This window comes from Setaria italica, chromosome VIII, assembly GCF_000263155.2.
Source record: "Setaria italica strain Yugu1 chromosome VIII, Setaria_italica_v2.0, whole genome shotgun sequence".
NCBI classification, from domain to species: domain Eukaryota; kingdom Viridiplantae; phylum Streptophyta; class Magnoliopsida; order Poales; family Poaceae; genus Setaria; species Setaria italica.
The window spans coordinates 30032106-30050745 of NC_028457.1; the positions used below are offsets into that span (position 1 = coordinate 30032106).

An 18640-nucleotide genomic window follows, 5' to 3' on the forward strand; every position below is an offset into this window, starting at 1 on the left:
TATCTTTGTTTCTTCTGTATGGAAAAGAGTATCTGGGGAGGTTTTTGTGTTTGTACAAGTCAAAAAACCCCACAAAAAATATTTTGGCTTTAGTTTCACCCAGAGAGTGGTAAAAATCCTCGTTTTCTCCCTTTTTATAATATTCCCCCTGGGGGAAAAAAGCGAAGGAAAAGAGAAAGTTTTTCAAAGGGCACAACCTCCCTTTCTTTGCAAAAAAATAGATGGGTTTTTTTTGCTTGTAAAAACCATTTCTTCCCATTTGACCTATGAGGGTTTACGTTTTGGGCCTCCCCTAAACCCCCCCAAAGCGAATGAAAAATGGATTACCTTACTCCTCCACCCCCACCTGGTCTTTAAATGGAGCCCAAGAACACCTTCCTCATGGGCGAGGGCATGGGACGGGGCGCTGTCCCCGAGACTGCCTATTTCCGATCACTAACCACCCAAGTGAAAGCACCCCATTGCATCGCCACGCTGCTGATAGCACGTGTCAATCAGACTCCATTTAGGTACAATCGAGATAGATGCTTGAAGATTATTTTTTCAACACATTTAGTTGATAGGCAAAGGAATTTCAATAAAAAGGCAGAATATATTTAAATTCTAAAAGAGTGTATTACTTCCTATAAACTTAAATAATTTATTTCATGATCAAACATACTAATCAAGGTTATATTAAACTTTTATGCAGAAACGATAAAGTTATCAATTAGAGAGAAGAGAGTTAAAAAAGCATGTGATTTAATAGGAACACCAATTAAAGAAAACCCTTGCTGTAGTTAGATTTTCTTGATTAACTTTTTGGGGATTGTTATCATGATGTATTTTATTCCTATCTAAATTTAGATTTTTAAAAAATTTGAGTACTATTAAATTCCATAAACTAGAAAGTGACTACTAAAACTAGAACATAAAGTATACAAGCATTTAAATTTTCCTTTCCAAATTTTCATGTGGCTAAAATGTGCAAATGTACTCTCTCTCTCTCTCTCTCTCTCTCTCTCACACACACACACACACACACACACACACACACACACACACATAATTCATAACTAGCAATATATGCCCGTTGGTACGGGTGAAGACTATATGCGTATATTATCACACTGCAACATTAAACATGCTTTTGTAAAAGTTTGACATATTATACACTATTTATGCTATTTCTTATATAAATAAAAGAGTAATAATTGTAGTCCTCCCCGTAAAAAAGAGCAGGGCTAGAACGTGCTTGTAAAGATCATAAGGGATTAAACATAACTAAACACTAAATTTCAGTGATATTACTCTAAGTAAGAGGACTATGGGTTAATTCCTATAAAAAAGAGGACTGAGTGTTGCCAGCCCGATTTTTCTTTTATGTTGGCAGCTAGGTTTCTCTCTAGTTTCATGCGAAGAAGGCAAAGGATTCCCCCCGGTTGGAACGGGGTTTCTCTGTGATCTTGCACACGGAAGGTCGATTCTCTGGGTTTCATCTAGCCCATTAAGCGGCAGGGTCAGCTAGCACTGCCGTTGCCCTCTTCCATCCGCCCCCTCCATGCCGTCGGCGGCTCACTGCACAAGGAGCCCAGGAGAGCACGCTCGTCGGAACTAGCTCACTCCCGTACCAATGCCGTCTCGCCCTCCTTCCTCCGCGACCCCAGTGTGCCCCCGCTCCACCATCTTGATAGTTCACCTCCCTGTTACCTCGTCCTGTCTTCTCCAAATCACTGCCATCTCATTGTGCCCTCCTTCCACTACTGGAGAATTGACCTTTCATCCTGGTGTTTTTATCCCGGTAAACATTGGTGCCTTTAGTCCCAGGTCAAAAATGAGGCACCGAAAGCCCACCGCCTGTTGGGGAGGGGGGGACGGCTTTAGTCCCAGTTATAAAGACCAACAGGATCTAAATTCCCCCTAGTCCCAGTTGTAACAGCTAAAAATATCGCAACGACGGGCGCCCACTTTTGTCCGGGACAAAAGGGGGAATCTTTTGTCCCGGTTGGAATTTCCAACAGGGACTAAACCTCCTCCCTATAAATCCAACCAGCCCGAAACTCTTTTTCCTTCCCCAGCACGAGCAACTCCACTAGAGACATCCTCCTCTCCATGGCGAGCAAGCAACCTTAGGGGAGGTGCTGCCCGAATTTTTTCCTCATTTCTGTGGGGATTTGACTCATCCAAAGTGTTGTGAAGGTTAGCTACTTTATCCTCCCTTCATTTATTGTTATTATACTTTGTTTTATGATTTAGAGAGGGAGAAAAATAAGTTTTTTAGAATGAGGGAGAATGGAGAGGATTTTTATTTATATATGTTTTCGAGCTAGAATTTGATGGATAGCTTGCTTGTTACATATTATTTGTATTAGTAAAAAGAACTTGATCAATATTAGGTATGGGAAAAAATAGAGTAAATGTGTGTTTAATATTTAGTCATTGCAATAAAATTAAAGTAAATAAATTGTAGATGTAAGAAAATAGAATTTGGTCATTGCTACAATTTTTCATGTCACTATAATTTAACAATAATTGTATTTCTTTGACCAATAATTTATTTATCCCATGTTTAATGCAAGAACTAAATACTATAAATACACTTTACTTTTTCCCCTTCCTAATATTGATCAAGGTATTAATGTAATACTAAACCCTATGTTCATTTTCATATGTTGTTCATGCTTCCAATGTAGTAACAAGAAGGACTACTCTTCCTAGAGGACTGTTCACAGCCACTTGTTTAGATACGGTTTCATACCTAACTATTTGATTTGGACCAAGCACGACGAAAGAGGGGCTATAATGGAAGACGACGAAGAAGAAGAGGATGATAACAACATTCCAGACTGGGTTGCAGGCCAAGCTTTTGCAGATACTACAATGGGCGAGGCTGATGAAGATGAGTTTGTAGAAGATGGCCCTATTGATGATCTTAGTCAGGTGCTACGGGATGCACACAGAGATTATGAAACTGAGAAGGAATCATAAAAGTTGCAGCGCATGATAGATGATCACAAAAATTTATTGTACCCAGATTGCAAGCAGGGGCATAAAAAACTGGGTACCACACTAGAATTTGTGCAATGGAAGGCACAAAATGGTGTGTCCGATAAGGCATTTTAGGGGATATTGAAACTTGTAAAGAACATTCTTCCCGACTTTTGTTGAATCTTTTTCACAGCTCGATAGAGAATTTGATAAGCCAATGATTTTTTTCCGTCTTTCATAATACGGTTAACCACCATGTTAACTAATCGATTACGAAAAATTGGATCGGATTTTGCGGTTCTTTTTTCTGCAGTACCTCGACGTGACATGAGCGTGAAAGAGGTTCAAGAATCCGTTTTCTTTTTATAAGAATGAATTGCCGTCCACAACATATGAAGCTAAACATGTTGTTTGCCCTCTGGGATTGGAGGTTCAGAAGATACACGCATGCCCTAATGACTGTATTCTCTATCATGGTGATGAATATGGGAAATTGGATGCTTGTCCTGTGTGCGGCGCACTGCGATATAGGATCATGCGAGATGATCCTAGTGAAGTCGAGGGGCAGCAACCCAAGAAGAGAGTTCCCGCGAAGGTGATGTGGTATTTCCCTATAATACCACATTTGAAGTGTTTTTTAAGAAACAAAGTGAATGCTAAGTTGATGCGATGGTATAAGGAAGAACATAAGCAAGATGAGATGCTGAGACACCCCACGGATGGGGCCTAGTGGAGATCAATAAGTAGAGCTTTCCCGAACTTTGAAAGTGATGCAAGGAACTTAAGGTTTGGTTTAAGTACTGATGGATTCAATCCATTTGGTGAGTTGAGTAGCGGTCATAGTACTTGGCTTGTGACCCTAGGTATGTTCAACCTTCCTCCTTGATTGTGCATGAAGTGGAAGTTCATTATGATGCCAGTGCTTATCAAGGTCCAAAATAACTCGGCAACGACATTGACGTGTACCTAAGACTGTTGGTTGATGAACTTCTACTGCTCTAGAAACAAGAGAGCTTTGACTTACGAGCATTGTTGTTTGTAACCATCAATGATTGGTCTAGGCTTAGTAACCTTTCAGGATAGACAAGCAAGGGATATCGGGCCTGCACCCACTGTTTAGACGACACAGAAAACTTGTATTTGAAACACTATAGGAAGGTCATGTGTATATGGGCCATCGTCGATTTCTTCCTGCTAACCACCCGTTAAGAAAACAAAGGGATGCATTTCATAGAGGTGCCAGACCATCGTAAAAAACCTGCACACCATACTGGAAAGCGTGCCTTTGAGATGATAAATGATGTAAGGGTAGTCTTTGGAAAGGGTCTTGGTAGCGAACCTGTTCCGAATGACGATAATGGACGTGCACCCATGTGGAAGAAGAAGTCTATATTTTGGGAGCTACCTTATTGGGAAATCCTAGAGGTCTGCAACGCAATAAACGTGATGCACCTGATGAAGAATATTTGCGTGAACATGCTAGGATTCATAGGTTATTATGGGAACTCAAAAGATACATTGGAAGCACGACAGGACCTGAAATGTACGAAGCAATGAGATGACCTACATCCGTAAAAGAGAGATAGCGAACAACACTACTGATGTCCTGCCAGTTACACTCTCAGCAAGGAAGAGAAGGATAGCATGTTTGAATGCTTGAATAGTATTAAGGTTCTGTATCGGTACTCCTAAAATATAAAGGGAATAATAAATATGAAAGAAAAGAAGTTCACAAATCTCAAGGCCCATGACTACCACATGTTGATGACCCAATTGCTTCTAGTTGTACTGAGGGGTATTCTACCAGAGATTATACGATTGGCGCTCATAAAGCTATGCGTGTTTCTCAATGCGATTTTGCAGAATGCAATCGATCCAACCAAGCGAGTAAAGCTACAGAACGATGTGGTACAATGTTTTATCAGTTTTGAGTTAGTATTTCCACCATCCTTCTTCAATAATATGTCGCATCTCCTGGTTCACTTAGTCAAAGAGATTACTATTCTCAATTCAGTATTTTTGCACAATATGTGGCCTTTTGAGAGGTTCATGTCAGTCCTAAAAAACTATGTTCATAATCGTGCCCGTCCAGAAGGAAGCATCGCCAAGGGATATGGAACAAAGGAGGTCATTGAGTTTTGTGTTGACTCAATTAATTTGATTGGGGTTCAACATCATGCCACGAGGGGAGGCTGTGGGGAATGGGGACCCTTTGAAGGAAATCAAGTTTAAGCAATGATACCAATTTGTTCCACAAAGCACACTTCACTGTTCAACAACAATCATCCTTTGTGGCTCCGTATATCGAGGAACACAAGCAGATTCTATTTTCCCAATACCCGACGAAATTCGATGCCTGGATTATACGTCATCACATGGATACTTTTACCTCTTGTTTGCGTCAACACCTTATGGGTAACTACGCGATTCATGAACAACTCGCTTGGTTAGCAGGGGAACCTCCTAGCACAATCGTGAAACTCGCTTGTTTAGGTCATGCACGAACACTCTAGGCAAAGTGGAAATTTATTACTGATTTTCTATACAAGTACACTGGATGCCAAACATTAGCAGAATGCTTATGTTCCGACAAATTAGTTCTACTGCTGATTTTGGTCAAACAACTCCTTTATGCTCATGTTAGTTCGTCTTTTGATTCCAGTACTTATCTCTGTTCACTAAATTCACTGTTCCTATTCTCATGCTTGTTCATACCATGTCCGTAGGAGTGATACCTTGACTTTTATGATTTGTGAAATCTTCCTTTTCGTAATCATGGATGCCTTTGTATTTCAAAAGTAAAGGATGACGAAGTTTTCCATTGCTTATTTGAATCTTCTGTGTTATGCATCTATTCTGGTACTATAGTTTGCATATCTTGCTCGTGTAATAAATTTTGCTATAGTTCTTGCCATTTTTTGGCATTCTCAAGAATAGATTTGTGAAATCTTCCTTTTCGTAATCATGCATGCCTTTGTACTTCAAAAGTAAAGGATGATGAAATTTTCCATTGTTTATTTGAATCTTCTGTGTTATGCATCTGTTCCGGTACTATAGTTTGCATATCTTGCTCTTGCAATGAATTTTGCTATAGTTCTTGCCAGTGTTTGGCATTCTCAAGAATAAACAAATCATTAATGCCTTTCACAGGGTCAAGACTGTTTCATCTGCAAAAAAGGAGGTCATATGGCGAAAGACTGCCCTGATAAGCACAAGAGGAATGATCATCAATCCACTTTGTGTTTAAGATGCGGAGAAATAGGTCATGATATGTTTGGATGTACCAATGATTACCCGGCAGATGATATTAAGGTGAGTGTTTCTTTCTCTTGTTTTAGCTAATATGTTATCTTGCTATCATGGATTTTTTATTTGTTGGTATTTGTTTTTCATGCTCTCCTCTCTAGTATTGGTCTGAAGAAAAATGCATATAGAAGAATGAAATTTTAGGTAGTTTTTTTTTTCGTTTTTGAGTGCAAATCGTGTCTGAGCTAGGTGACTAGGCTTTAGGACACATGATTCTCTGAACTGGGTAAATTTTATGCCGGGTCTTGCCTTTCAGTGGTGGCACGATCCCTGAATCTTGCATGTACAATTTTGCAAACCACTGGAAGGTGCCCTCTATGTAAAACTTAACTACTCATGCAGTGCAATAGTGTCCATGTGCAAGTTCAGATCCACGAAGCTCGTAGTCATGAATTATCTAGAAGAGCTTTCCCCTTATTAATGACTGTTTCGGATCATGCAGCAAATAAGATGCTACATGTGTAATCAGAATGGTCATCTATGCTGTTTCGACTTCTCTGACAATAGCCCCAAACAAATTAGCTGTTACAATTGTGCCAAATCTGGTCATTCTGGTCTGGTAAGTTTTAATGCTTATAAGTTATTATTTGTGCTGTTTCCATATATATGTTGCTTTTCATGGCAGGTGATTAACATTGGGCCTTCTATTCTAGGGGTGTGCCAAGCAACGCAGGGAAACTAGTGCTGTCATAACTCCAACCCAATGCTACAAATGTGGGGAGGAAGGCCACTTCGCACGTGGCTGCACAAAGAATGCCAAGGTTGTTATAAGCATCTCACAAATTGTCTGCCAATTAGAGTTAACTGTGTATTTATGCCGTTCTGTTTCTTTTTTTTTTCCAGTCCGATCGGTCGAAAGGCAAGTCATCATCGCACAGTCAGAGAAAGGAAAAATGGAAAAAAGATTCCAGTGCTAGATCGGCTCCTCATGATGCCCGTAAAACAAGTAAAAGGAAAAGCCCCCATTTCGAGGATAGAATGGAGAAGCCATACACGAATCACCAGTTCTCATCTGGCGGTGACTACTTCACGCCTCAGTCCTCACGAAGGCACAACCATGGTTTCGCATCACCAAACTCGAATTATTCACCCAGCGCAAAGAAGCACGGGTTCTCATCGTCAAGATTCGCCACCAGCAACACCCATCTCCGGTTCGAGAGAAGTTAGCTGGACGGATGAGTCCAATTTTGTTGTTCTTTAGCTTAATTGATTATTATTGTCCCCTGGGGATGAACTCTGCCTGTTGGTTCATTCCCTTCGATAGCTGTTTGTCTTTTAAGATTATATATGTATCAGGGTTCCATTTTGTTGACTCTAAGCAAGCTCACTTGGCGTTGTGCTCCAGTTCATGCCTACTGCAAAGCAGCAAGAAAACAAACCTCTGAACATCAGACAGTTGCACACACATTATCCATAACCATCACAACACAATTCACGACACATCTCTAGCATTCGATGGTGGTCAGCAGGCGCCGGTCTTGGACTCTTGGTGTCGTTGGCCGCGCGCGCCGCGGCGTCGGTCGGGGGCCAGCAGTCTGTCAGAGCAACCGGCTGCCGAGGCGACCTGGAGGAGCCCAGGCGGTGGCCGCGGGATTCCCACATCTTGCGCCACCACTTGGCCAAGCTCCGCATGACCTTGCACATCTTGACTTGACCCCCCGCACCACCATCTCCCTGTCCTCCATGTCGATCTTGGACTTGCACGGCGCTCCAGGGCCTCTCTGAGCTATGTCCGCGAGGCGCGTGGCGTGGGCCAAGTCCGCCTCCATGCCGCTGCTCAGACGCGAGCTCCATGAACGGACGCATCTAGCATTCGATGGTGGTCAGCAGGCGCCGGTCTTGGACGCGCGCGCCGCGGCGTTGGTCGGGGGCCAGCAGCCTGTCAGAGCAACCGGCGGTCGAGGCGGCCTGGAGGAGCCAAAACCCTATGAGACGCTGGCGTGGCTGCCTCAGTTTGTTCCGATGTGGCTGCGCAGGGTCGCTGCAGTGCTGCTCTTCCTTCTCGACGGCCTAGGCAAGCCGGGGTGCTGAGCGGCAAATTTTGGCTACAAACTTGGGACCGCTTTGGCACCCCTCATGCACGGCTCCGGCTCCTATTGTAGAGCTACTGTTCTGCCCTGTAGCGAGGAGCCAAAACGCGTATCGATGCTTAAGATGAACCGGGGAAGAGGGGGAGCCGGTGGATCTAGAAAATATGGCTTACCCGACTTCAACTCTAGCACGCGCTATGATGCGTGGAGCCGGAACATATGTATATAATGTTAGTTAGGTAAGAGTGACTATATAAACAAATCGTCTCATAGTATCATCTAGGCATGCTAATGGGTTGAAACCCACCCCAACCCGCAATAAATTAACTCATTCACCCACCCCGCCCCGCTCCATAATTCTATTGTCTAAACCCAACCTAAGCCGCTCCACCAATTGATATAACCCATGGGTTTGGTATATACCTACGAGCACTACTAGATAACTGACTTTAGATACCACCCCTTTAGTCTCGGTTTAATTTTGGCCCGAGAGAAAAGGGGGTGCGCCACGGTAGACTGGAATGGGGCGCACCTTTACTCTCGGTTCCTTTTTTGCAACCGGGACTACATGCCACCCTGTCTCGGTTAAAACAGCTAGTTTCCGAGCAGCGACGGTGCCACCCTTAACCCCCAGTTGGAGCCATCAACCGGGACAAAAGCTTAAACCTTTTGTCCCAGTTAGAGTTACCAACCGGGATAAACGTTTATTACCAACCGGGACAAAAGCTCTAATCTTTTATCCCGGTTGGATTTACCAACTGGGATAAAATCTTATCTACAAGTACCCTTTCTTCGTCCTCCACTCCACAAAGACAGAGAAGTGAATCCTCTCCATGGCGCCGAAGCAAGCCTAGGGGAGGTGTTGCTGAAATTTGTTTTCCTCATTTTCATGGGAATTTCATCCATCCAAAGTGTTGTGAAGGTTAGCTACTTCATGCTCCATTCATTTATTGTTGTTAAGCTTTGTTTTATACTTTAGAGAGGAAGAACAATTAGTTTGTTTGTTGTTAAGCACGTAGAGGATTTGTATTTATACATGTTTTTGAGCTACAATGTGATGGATAGTTTGAATGTGAGCGAGAATGGATAGTAAATGTGAGGTAGAATTGAGATTATATAAATTTTATGTATTAGGGACAAATTTGATACTTATAAATTAGCCATATAAATTGTAGGTGTAATTTGATACTTTGATACTTTAGTACTTTTCAGATAGAGGTATGCAAAATATTTGTAAATTAAATATGAGCCAAATATTTTGTGGTACATAGAGATGGCTTCTGATGCTGGATGTAGTGGCGATGGTGGGGGAGATCGTCGTTCCTCCCGTGGCAAGGGGAAAACCATAGTGTAGAATTTATGACTAGTTAAAACTTATTGTAAACAAGCTTGCTAATTTAATATATTTTTGCATGTTTGAAATATGTAAATTTCTTATTTTTGGCTTCGTGAAATCCAGTGAAAACATAAATCGAATAAATTTCCAAATAGAAGAAAAAGAAATAGTATAGAATTTATGACTAGTTAAAACTTATTGCAAACAAACTTGCTAATTTAATATATTTTTGCATGTCTGAAATATGTAAATTTCTTATTTTTCGCTTCCCAGTGAAAACATAAATCGAATAAATTTCCAAAAACCAGATGAAAAACAGGAGAAGGCCCCCATTTATCCCGGTTATAAAATATAACTGGGATAAAAGGGACTTTTCGATTCCCGCGTGGAAGTATCCATTTATCCCGGTTGATCATAAACCAAGATAAAGGAGGGGGGGCTTTTATCATGGCTCATCATAAATCGAGATAAAAGATCCCCCTTTTATCTCGGTTTGTATTAGGAACCCGGGTTAAATGTTCTTTAATCCCGGTTGCAGTTAGAAACCGGGATAAAAAGGGGTCCTGTATAAAAGTTACAGCGTCTTCTACACTCCCCCCGCCCAACACTTAGCGAAATTTTCACTCGTCATCCTCGTCCTACCCGTCGCCTGCCTCCGCCATTGCCGCTCTCCTCCCTCTCTCCTTCTTCCTTACCCTCTCTTCTTCGTTCCACGCAGGCGCATAGGTGCGGAGGCGGGTGGCCAGCATCCGGAGGTGGCGGGCGGGGTGGGGCGGCGGTGGGTCAGGCCGGAGCGGAGGCGGGCGCGGGCGGGGCCAAGGTGGCGTGTGGAGCGGGGCGAGGAGGGCAGGGAGCCGCCGGCGGGAGGAGGCTAGGGAGGCGTGGGGCGGTGCAGGGTGGCCGGTGGGCGTGGGCCCGGTCGAATTGGGGTGAGGTGAAGGCGACTAGGATATGGCACGGAGCACCATGGTGATCATGACGTGGAGAACTCTTGCCGTTATTGGTCATCAGGACCGAAACCAGTTCAGCGGTGTACATACCGACGAAATTTCAGAAAAGACTATATAACTAGAACACTCATTTCTGAGTCAGTGCAAACACTCTAGTAAGAACTACTGCAAGAAGTTTGTTGGAACGGACAGCTTGGACAATGAGCTTGAAACACTAGCTCCTCCTATAGACAGGAGAGGACAACAGGTGGGACACCGAAGAATCTATTGCAGGGTTAGTTCCACAAACGACCCACCATGGTTCATCGGATCAGATCATCAGGCGTGGCCGTGCTGGTCCAGGAGCAGGCGCCACCAGTCTGCAAGAAAGCCAATCGAACGTATAGGACCATCAGAAAACCCACGAGGCAATTTAAGCACAAGAAGAAGAAGAAAAAGAAAAAGAAGAAGAAGTGGAGATTATTGGTACCACGGTCGCCCTGCCCGTGCAGATACAGGAAGTGCAGGCCTGCCTCTCGAAGTGTCTTTGACCTGACGACACAACCCTTGCGTTTGCACAGATAACCGCCTTGGTGTTGGTTCTTGCAGTGGTCCTTGAGCTGTGAACCAACGCAACCACCAAGCAAGCCACCAATAATGTCAGAAACAAGAATGCTTGCTGCTTTGTTATTAGTTGAAGAACTAGCAAGAGAGGGATTCCTACGTACTCTTTCTCTCTTCAAGGACCTCAACGACCCCTCGTGGAGGAAGCAGATTTCACAAATTTCTTGGTCCTTCTTGCCGAGCAGCTCCTTTGCTCGGCTCTGGCAAAGCTTGGCGTAACAAAGGGCGACGTCGTCGTCGTGGTCCTGGCGCTCCCGGAAGAGCTCGGCGAGGCCGTATCCGGGATCGCACTGCAACCATTCGTCACATCGTCATTCAACAGAAAGCAGTCGAGATTCGAGAGGACACGCAACTACGCAACGCAAGAAACAGAGGCGGTCGAAACCAAGAAAGCGGCGGCGGCGAGACGAGGAGGGGAGAAGAAATCCAAGAAAGTACCGGAGACGGAGAGCGACGCAGACCCCTTCCCTTCGCCTCCTTCGCCTTCCCCTGCTTCCTGGGCGCGGCGGCGGGGTTGTTGGGCGCCACGTTCGCGGGCTGCGCTCCCTGCGCCCCGTGTTCGGCGTGCGCCGCGTCAGGGCCGGGCTCCCCAGCGCTGCCGGTGGCGTTGCCGTCGTTGTTGGGGACCTCCTCGCCGCCCGCCGCAGGGCCGTGCGCCGCGTCGGCGATCCACTCCTGGATCCTCGCCAAGGGGCCCTGAAGCGGAGGCGGAGGCGGACACCCCTGCCGAGGCGGCGCACCGCGGCGCTGCTTGCGGCGGCCACGCGCCATGGTGCCTTGGCGAGCGCGAGGGCGCGGGCGAGGAGAGCAGAGAGCTCCGGCGTGGGCTTCCTCGGGAAGATTGGTGGTTAGGAAGGAAGGCAAGCACGTGGGGGGAAGAGGGTTCTAGCTTCGGGGGAGGCGCGCGGGTGGGGGAACTATTTGAAGGGCATCCTACATAGCAGCAGCAGCAATTGATTTGAGGGGATTGTACAGAAGCATGTCACAAGTCGGCCCAACTAAGGTTGATAATCATGTTCCTCCTGGCTGTTGCCCGCTAAGCTGCGGCTTCCCCTGCCACCGCCTACTGTGCCGGCGGCGCAACGACGACTCAGTGCACCGTCTTATGCACTCCGCTGATGCCGTCGTGCCCTGCCCTTCCCGAAGAATCTCTCCAGCCATCACGCTGCCCATGCCGACACCACCCACCACCGGTCACAGCCCACCCGTCTGAGTTGGGTTTAGGGATGGAAATGTGGAAATGGATATCTAAATTATCTGGATCCATATCCACTAAAACGACAAATATGAATATCCGTATTCGTATCCGAATTTAACGTGGTACTAAAATGGATACATCCGAATTCGTTTTTCTTAATTTTCTCTATCCGATTCCACATTCGTATTCGAAAATACCCGACAATATCCGTATCTGACCATATGAAACTATTAGTTATCTCTATAACTAATTGTAAATGATGCTACTTTAAATATTAATAATGACAATATATCATTAAAACTATTCAAAATTTATCTTTATAACTAATAGTTAATTATATTAATTTTATTATTACTAATATTGTACCCATAAAACTATTTAAAATTTATCTCTATTTTTTGTGACCAATGTCATTAAATTTAATAATAAATATATGTGAATATTAATTTTATTTTTAAATACTCTAGTTTATTTATCAATAAAAACATTTTTATACAATTTTTATTATTCATTGATAAATTTTTATATTTATTGAAATATATATGTATTCATATATTATTTTTTCATAGATTGCACTATTTTAAATAATTATTAATTAATGTAATATTTTCATAACAGATTTTTGTTTGCACTAGTTAGTTAGGTACTCATACTTTAGTGTCTACTTGTATAATAGTTTTGTTATTAAAAACCATCAACAAATAAAATTGGTAAATGTTATCTTCAAACTGAGTAAATATCCGATGGGTATCCGAATTCGAGACATTCATTTTTTATTCGTATTTGAAAACATCCTAATTCGTATTTGTATTCGACTGAAAATGTGGTAAAAAGTGCTATCCGGATCCGATTCCATGCGAATCCGATTTGAATTCCATCCCTAGTTGGTGCATGTATATGGTAACATATTAATAAGTTCTCACAAAAAATTGGATGATGTGATTAATTGGATGATAAGCAAGGTCCTTCTCCTTGGTAATTGTGCCTTTATGAAATATGTCTATTAAAAGATAATGGAGGGAGTAGTTCAAAGATCATTTCCACAAGACATGTAGTTCAAATGCGAAGGAATTCCAAAAATTAGACACAAATATATTTAAGTTCTAAAAAAGTGTATATTATTGCTTACATTGTAAATAATTTTATTTCATGAATAAACATACTAGATATTGATTATATTAAATATTTATGCAACAATGACAAAGTTATCTATTTGTTAGGTTAGACCATTCTTGGGAGGATGGAATTGACAATGAATATTGTGCTTTGGAAAGAACTCAAATTTAGGGAGACTATTACCTCAGTTTCTAATGTTTTTTGGGGATGTTATTAGGATGTATTTCAATTCCCAACTAATTTTTGACTCTAAGGAATATCTGCTTTTTCTCTGCAATTTTTCATATGGCTTAGATGTGCAAATCTTACATATATGTTCTTTCATAATTTACATATCATTTTTACAACACATGTAGTTGATATGCAAAGTAATTCCAGGAAATAGGCAGAAACACATACTTCTCATCTAAACTCCGAATCGGGTGTTCTATATATGCATTTTGATTGTCTCGATGAGAGATACGTTATGGGGAAGTCCGATTTGCAATTTGAGCAGTTTATCTAAACCGGTCTGATTGGTTTAGAGACCGGTTCGCTCAAATAAATTGTGGTCGTCAACAGGTAGCAAAAATATGAATTCCTTATGGAACGTAATATTGGCATTCCATTCATACGCTGTTCATTGCTGACTTTAAATGGCAGCCTTTATCTTTAGTCCTTTTTCTGCACATTATGTACCTGATGCAATTAGTGTACACTTGTAACATGCACTTGACTCCTGAGCACATAATTGGCATTAGAGCCTGCTATATATCATGTCCGTTGTTTTACTAGAAAGAAAACCTAGAAAGAAACTTTTGGTTTAACTCATATTTACGCAACATAATTCAATAGTTGGATTGTAGTGTTAGATGACTTTATTTGTGAAATAAAACTGCAGTATGTGCTTAAAGTTGTTCAAAGTGGCTATATTCATTCTCCCAGGTTGAATCCTGCCCTTTTATTTTGATAGTGACTTGTTTGCTTGGGCTTCTATTTATTTGTGCGAAAATGATTGTCATCTGTGATAGCTTGAAAGGGGAGACAACCTTTATCTTTAGGACTCTTTCTGCCTTTATGTAGCCTAACCTGATGCATGCAATGTGTAGGACCAACACGCATTTTTCTCAAGAGCATATTTTTGGCATTAGACCCCAGTTTCAAGTAATTAAGAACCTAAATCAAATAATCAACAGGGTGATTAAGAAGCAAATCAAAGCTAACTCCAAATTTCTGAGAGTAGGGTCCAAAAATACATCATATTTTGAACCAAGTGTTAAAACTCCCTCCTGTTGAGAATCACTTGTGAAGCAAATAAAAATAGATTTTATATAATAACTTAAATCTTGACCAATATACTAGTGTTAGAACTTTTCAAGTTGAACATCTTCCACTCACAGAACTTCTTCTGATTTTGAGCAGAGGATGTTCCAAAATCGAGTAGACGATCGGTCCAATTTAAATCCAATTCCAAAATAGCTTTGATCGACGTTCCACCAATGGTCCTACCATCCTATCTCCAACTTCGTCGAGCTTTTCCTTGTTGATCTTTATAAAAGTCATAGCACATACCCTGTTCCCGAACCTTCATTTTTGGAAATCAAACCCACGTAGTTCAAACTTGGTGTGAAAACACATGTTATACACGACACCTTCGTCACGACACACATCTTGAGCACCATCATGCATAATTACGCATCATGAACATCTTTTTGTGCATAGTTGACCGTCATGAGCATCATTTGTGCATAAATGAATGTTTCGGCCATGCATTGTTAAGCGTCCAAAATTTATTTATTTATTGGTGAAAAATCAAATTTGTGAAGGAACTCCAATTTCTTCCATACCACTGTACCCCCAAATATTTTATTCAAATACAAGACACCATTTAGTGATTTTACAATATTTTTACCAAATGTTTGAAAGATGTTTTTTTGGGTTAAAAATTCATTTAAAGTTCAATTTTAGCTGTATTGTTTTGATGATTGTGTGCAAACCATAAAAGCTTTTGAGTTGATTCTTATTTCATTGGGTTCTTAGTGATTTTATCTTTCCAACAAGTATTTTTGTGTAATTTTTGAACACCTATCAAATAAGGGAGCAAAGTTGGCACGTTTATTTCTCCGCGGGCCCACGCGTAAGCACTTCTTCTCCTTCCTCACATCACCAGATGCAAGCCGTTGGCCTGCAGGGGCTGAGCTCCACCTGGCCGGTGCTTCCCTCCCCGCCAATCCTTGCACCCCATGGTGAGTCACTCCGTCCATCCTCATCCTCACCATCCTCCTCCTATATAAAGCCCCCAACTCTCCCTCCCCCAATCTCCGTTAACAGAACACGGAGCTCCACTTTTCCCCAAACTTTGCTGATGAAATCCACCTCGGTTGGTGCATCTCCAGCCGATTCCTTGCAGCCACAGCACCTTCTCAACATCACGATTCCATTTTGCTACTTCCTGGGCTCCTTCCCTCACCAGACGACGCCCTCCACGGGTGCTTCTCCGCCGCCCCCTTCCTGCGCCGTTCCTCCCTGTGCGCTGCCCTCCTCCAAGCGCCTGACTCCCTGCTGGTGTGCTCCCTAGCCCAAGGTGCCGCCCCCTCTCTTTCCCCCACCTTCAGCCCAAGGCCATGGCCGGTCCGGTCGTTTTCTGTTCGGTGCGTGCCTGTTTATGTGCGTGGGGATCTGATTTGACAAGAAGAAGGAAGTGTAGGGGGTTATGGGGAAGTTTCAGGAACTTTTGCATAATTAACCCGTAGATCTGGGGGCTATATTGAAAGTTTGTCTCGGTTTTCTTTTTTTCCCTAGATCTAAAAAGGCTGCAACTTTGAAAATTCGTAGTAAATTGTAGAAAAATCGTAAAATAGCAAATGAAGATGTTTTGGAATCCTTGTGAGAAGAGTTATGCAGTAGAGTCATAATATGATATGTGTTAGTATAAAATTTCTTATGTGAGATGGGGTACGTATGATGCTAAGTTATGATAAGTAGTGGTTAAGCTTTGAATATAACTCATATGTATGCTCTGATGTTAATATAACAGCTACTTATATAAGTTCTTCACCTTTGCTTTGATTCTTGCTTAAGGTGTTTAGAGTGTTCCATGTTACCTAAGCTTAATGCTAATTAACTATGTCCATAGTAGTTGTAAGCTATGTGTTTAACTTATGCATATGTTACCTTGTTAAAGAACTAAACGAAGAACCATGTTGCATATGTGCTGAAATGGCTGCTAGAGTAGTTTCTGATGTGGTAGTATTTTCAAGATTATAGTGATGTTTTATGTAAATATGGTGAATACAAAAGATGTAGGTAACTTCATAATATAGCTCGTGTTAAATTTACATCACCATAAGCCTGATGGTTTAGGAGCTATAGATTTTAAAAGTTCATTGTCAGATTTTGCGTGCTCTATGTATAGGTATGAATGATTGTGTTGTTTGATTTAGCTAAGCTTTTAATCATATCTTAAAGATAGTAGATGAAGTGTAGGGTTTTTCATGAGCTTTTGAAACTGTTAAACATCACCCCTTTTGGTGGTCTAAATCTCCAGTTATGAGCTTGTGAAGTGGAATAACAGAATCTGTCCTAATCTGGACAGAGATGTCTTCTTTGTGATGTTTGACCTGGTTAACTTTGGTTTTAGCTTGTGTTGTTTATAAACAATTTGTGCATGGTTTGTTAATCTTTCTAAAGAGTCTAGAACGACCTTGTTGCGAAAGCTAGAACTCAACTTATGGCTGTCTAAAGTTTAATATCAGCATCTGTTCAAGTTTGGACAGATTTGCTTCTTTATGTTTTGTAGTCTTGTTAACTGTTGAATCATCTTGAGACAACAATAATAAAGTTATAGATAAATTAATAAGGTTTCTACCAAGTTAAGAATCATGGTTGTTGGAGGTCTAGAATTCCAGATATGCATGTGTGAAGTTTGTGTCAGTTTTCTGTCCTTGTTTGTACAGATCTGCTCTTTGATGTGTTTCACCTTATTATTTGTTGAATCAGCTTTTGGTGTGTGTAACAAAGTTTTAGATAATTTCCTTTACTTTATAGAAAGTCTAGGATCACCCTTTTCGGATTCTTATATCTCTAGTTATGGTTAAAACAAGTGACTAGTGTGCTTCTGTCCAGATTTGGTGTACGTGCTTAGTGTTATTAGCTTTAACTTGATGTTGCCTTGTGTGCTGGCTAGTTAGCTCATATCATTATTAGAGTTAAATTGATCTACCTAAGAATATTATAAATATGTTATATAATGTTGGTCAAGCACTTAGCTACTAAATGGTCATGTATGCATGTGGCTACAAAATAACCTTGTTGCATAGCTTACTAGAACCTTAGTGATGTTGGTGTGTGACTTACTTGTGTATGAATTGTTTAAAATTAAATGTAATATAATTTATACCTGGAGGAACTTTGGGGTTACTTATAATACATATATTAAGAAGCCACATGTATGTCATACAATATGCGTTTTCCCAGTGTGAGAGATGAGAGGACCACATAGTTAGTTTTTTTACAAAATCTGCATGGAACGGGCATGCAGAATTGACCAAAGCACATGCAGGTTTAAGTCTGGATGATGGGCACTTCCAGGGTTGGATCCAGTAGGTGCAGTAGGTGCCACCACGGGTGATGGATGTACAAACTCATCTAGCTGGAGTAATGTCTTCATCAGTGAACAGGTTGAGGAAGCAAATATGTTGGCAAGAGCCCGAAAGAGCAGATTGCACAGACAGCTAAGGTTCATCCTCTCGGCTCTGCTGGATATGTCCATCGAAGCAAATCAAAGCTGGATCTCTCGCCTTTGCAAGACCACGGATGATCGAGTTGCTCCCTGCAACGGGAGACAAAAGACGCTTGGAATCTTTCGGAGGAGTACAAGGCACGAGCACAACGAGGGCAGGCTCCTGGTTCCGTTCTTATACCCAGCAAACCCAGGATCCGAATTCGAATAGGTTAACGGAAGATCTGTGTTGTGGATGTGGAGATCAGACGTACCCCGTGCAAGATTCGGAGGTTCCGGAACATCCACACCGATTCCGGCTCCGATAATCCGATTCCGCAGACGGGTAACTGATCGGAGGCAGCGTAGGGCGTAGGCAGACGGGAAACGGAACCCAACGAAGGGGAAGCCCTGCCGGTTGCTAGGCGGAAGTCA

The 18640-nt window shown here is 42.2% G+C and overlaps 1 protein-coding gene across 1 annotated transcript; it reads left to right on the forward strand.

The window, feature by feature from the left end:
* The first annotated feature begins 6100 nt into the window (after nt 1-6100).
* LOC101755783 (DNA-binding protein HEXBP) lies at nt 6101-7440 on the forward strand. Its single transcript, XM_022829528.1, has 4 exons — nt 6101-6279; nt 6716-6832; nt 6927-7034; nt 7117-7440. Exons 1-4 carry the CDS (start codon nt 6154-6156, stop codon nt 7438-7440), a joined length of 675 nt encoding a protein of 224 aa, XP_022685263.1. The 5' UTR covers nt 6101-6153.
* The last annotated feature ends 11200 nt before the right edge of the window (nt 7441-18640 follow it).

Bases quoted from the DNA above. Each gene is read 5' to 3' on its own strand.
- LOC101755783 (XM_022829528.1), top strand. From the start codon at position 6,154: ATGGCGAAAGACTGCCCTGATAAGCACAAGAGGAATGATCATCAATCC. The intron at 6,280-6,715 runs GTGAGTGTTTCT...CGGATCATGCAG, and splicing joins ACCCGGCAGATGATATTAAG to CAAATAAGATGCTACATGTG. The intron at 7,035-7,116 runs GTTGTTATAAGC...TTTTTTTTCCAG, and splicing joins GCTGCACAAAGAATGCCAAG to TCCGATCGGTCGAAAGGCAA.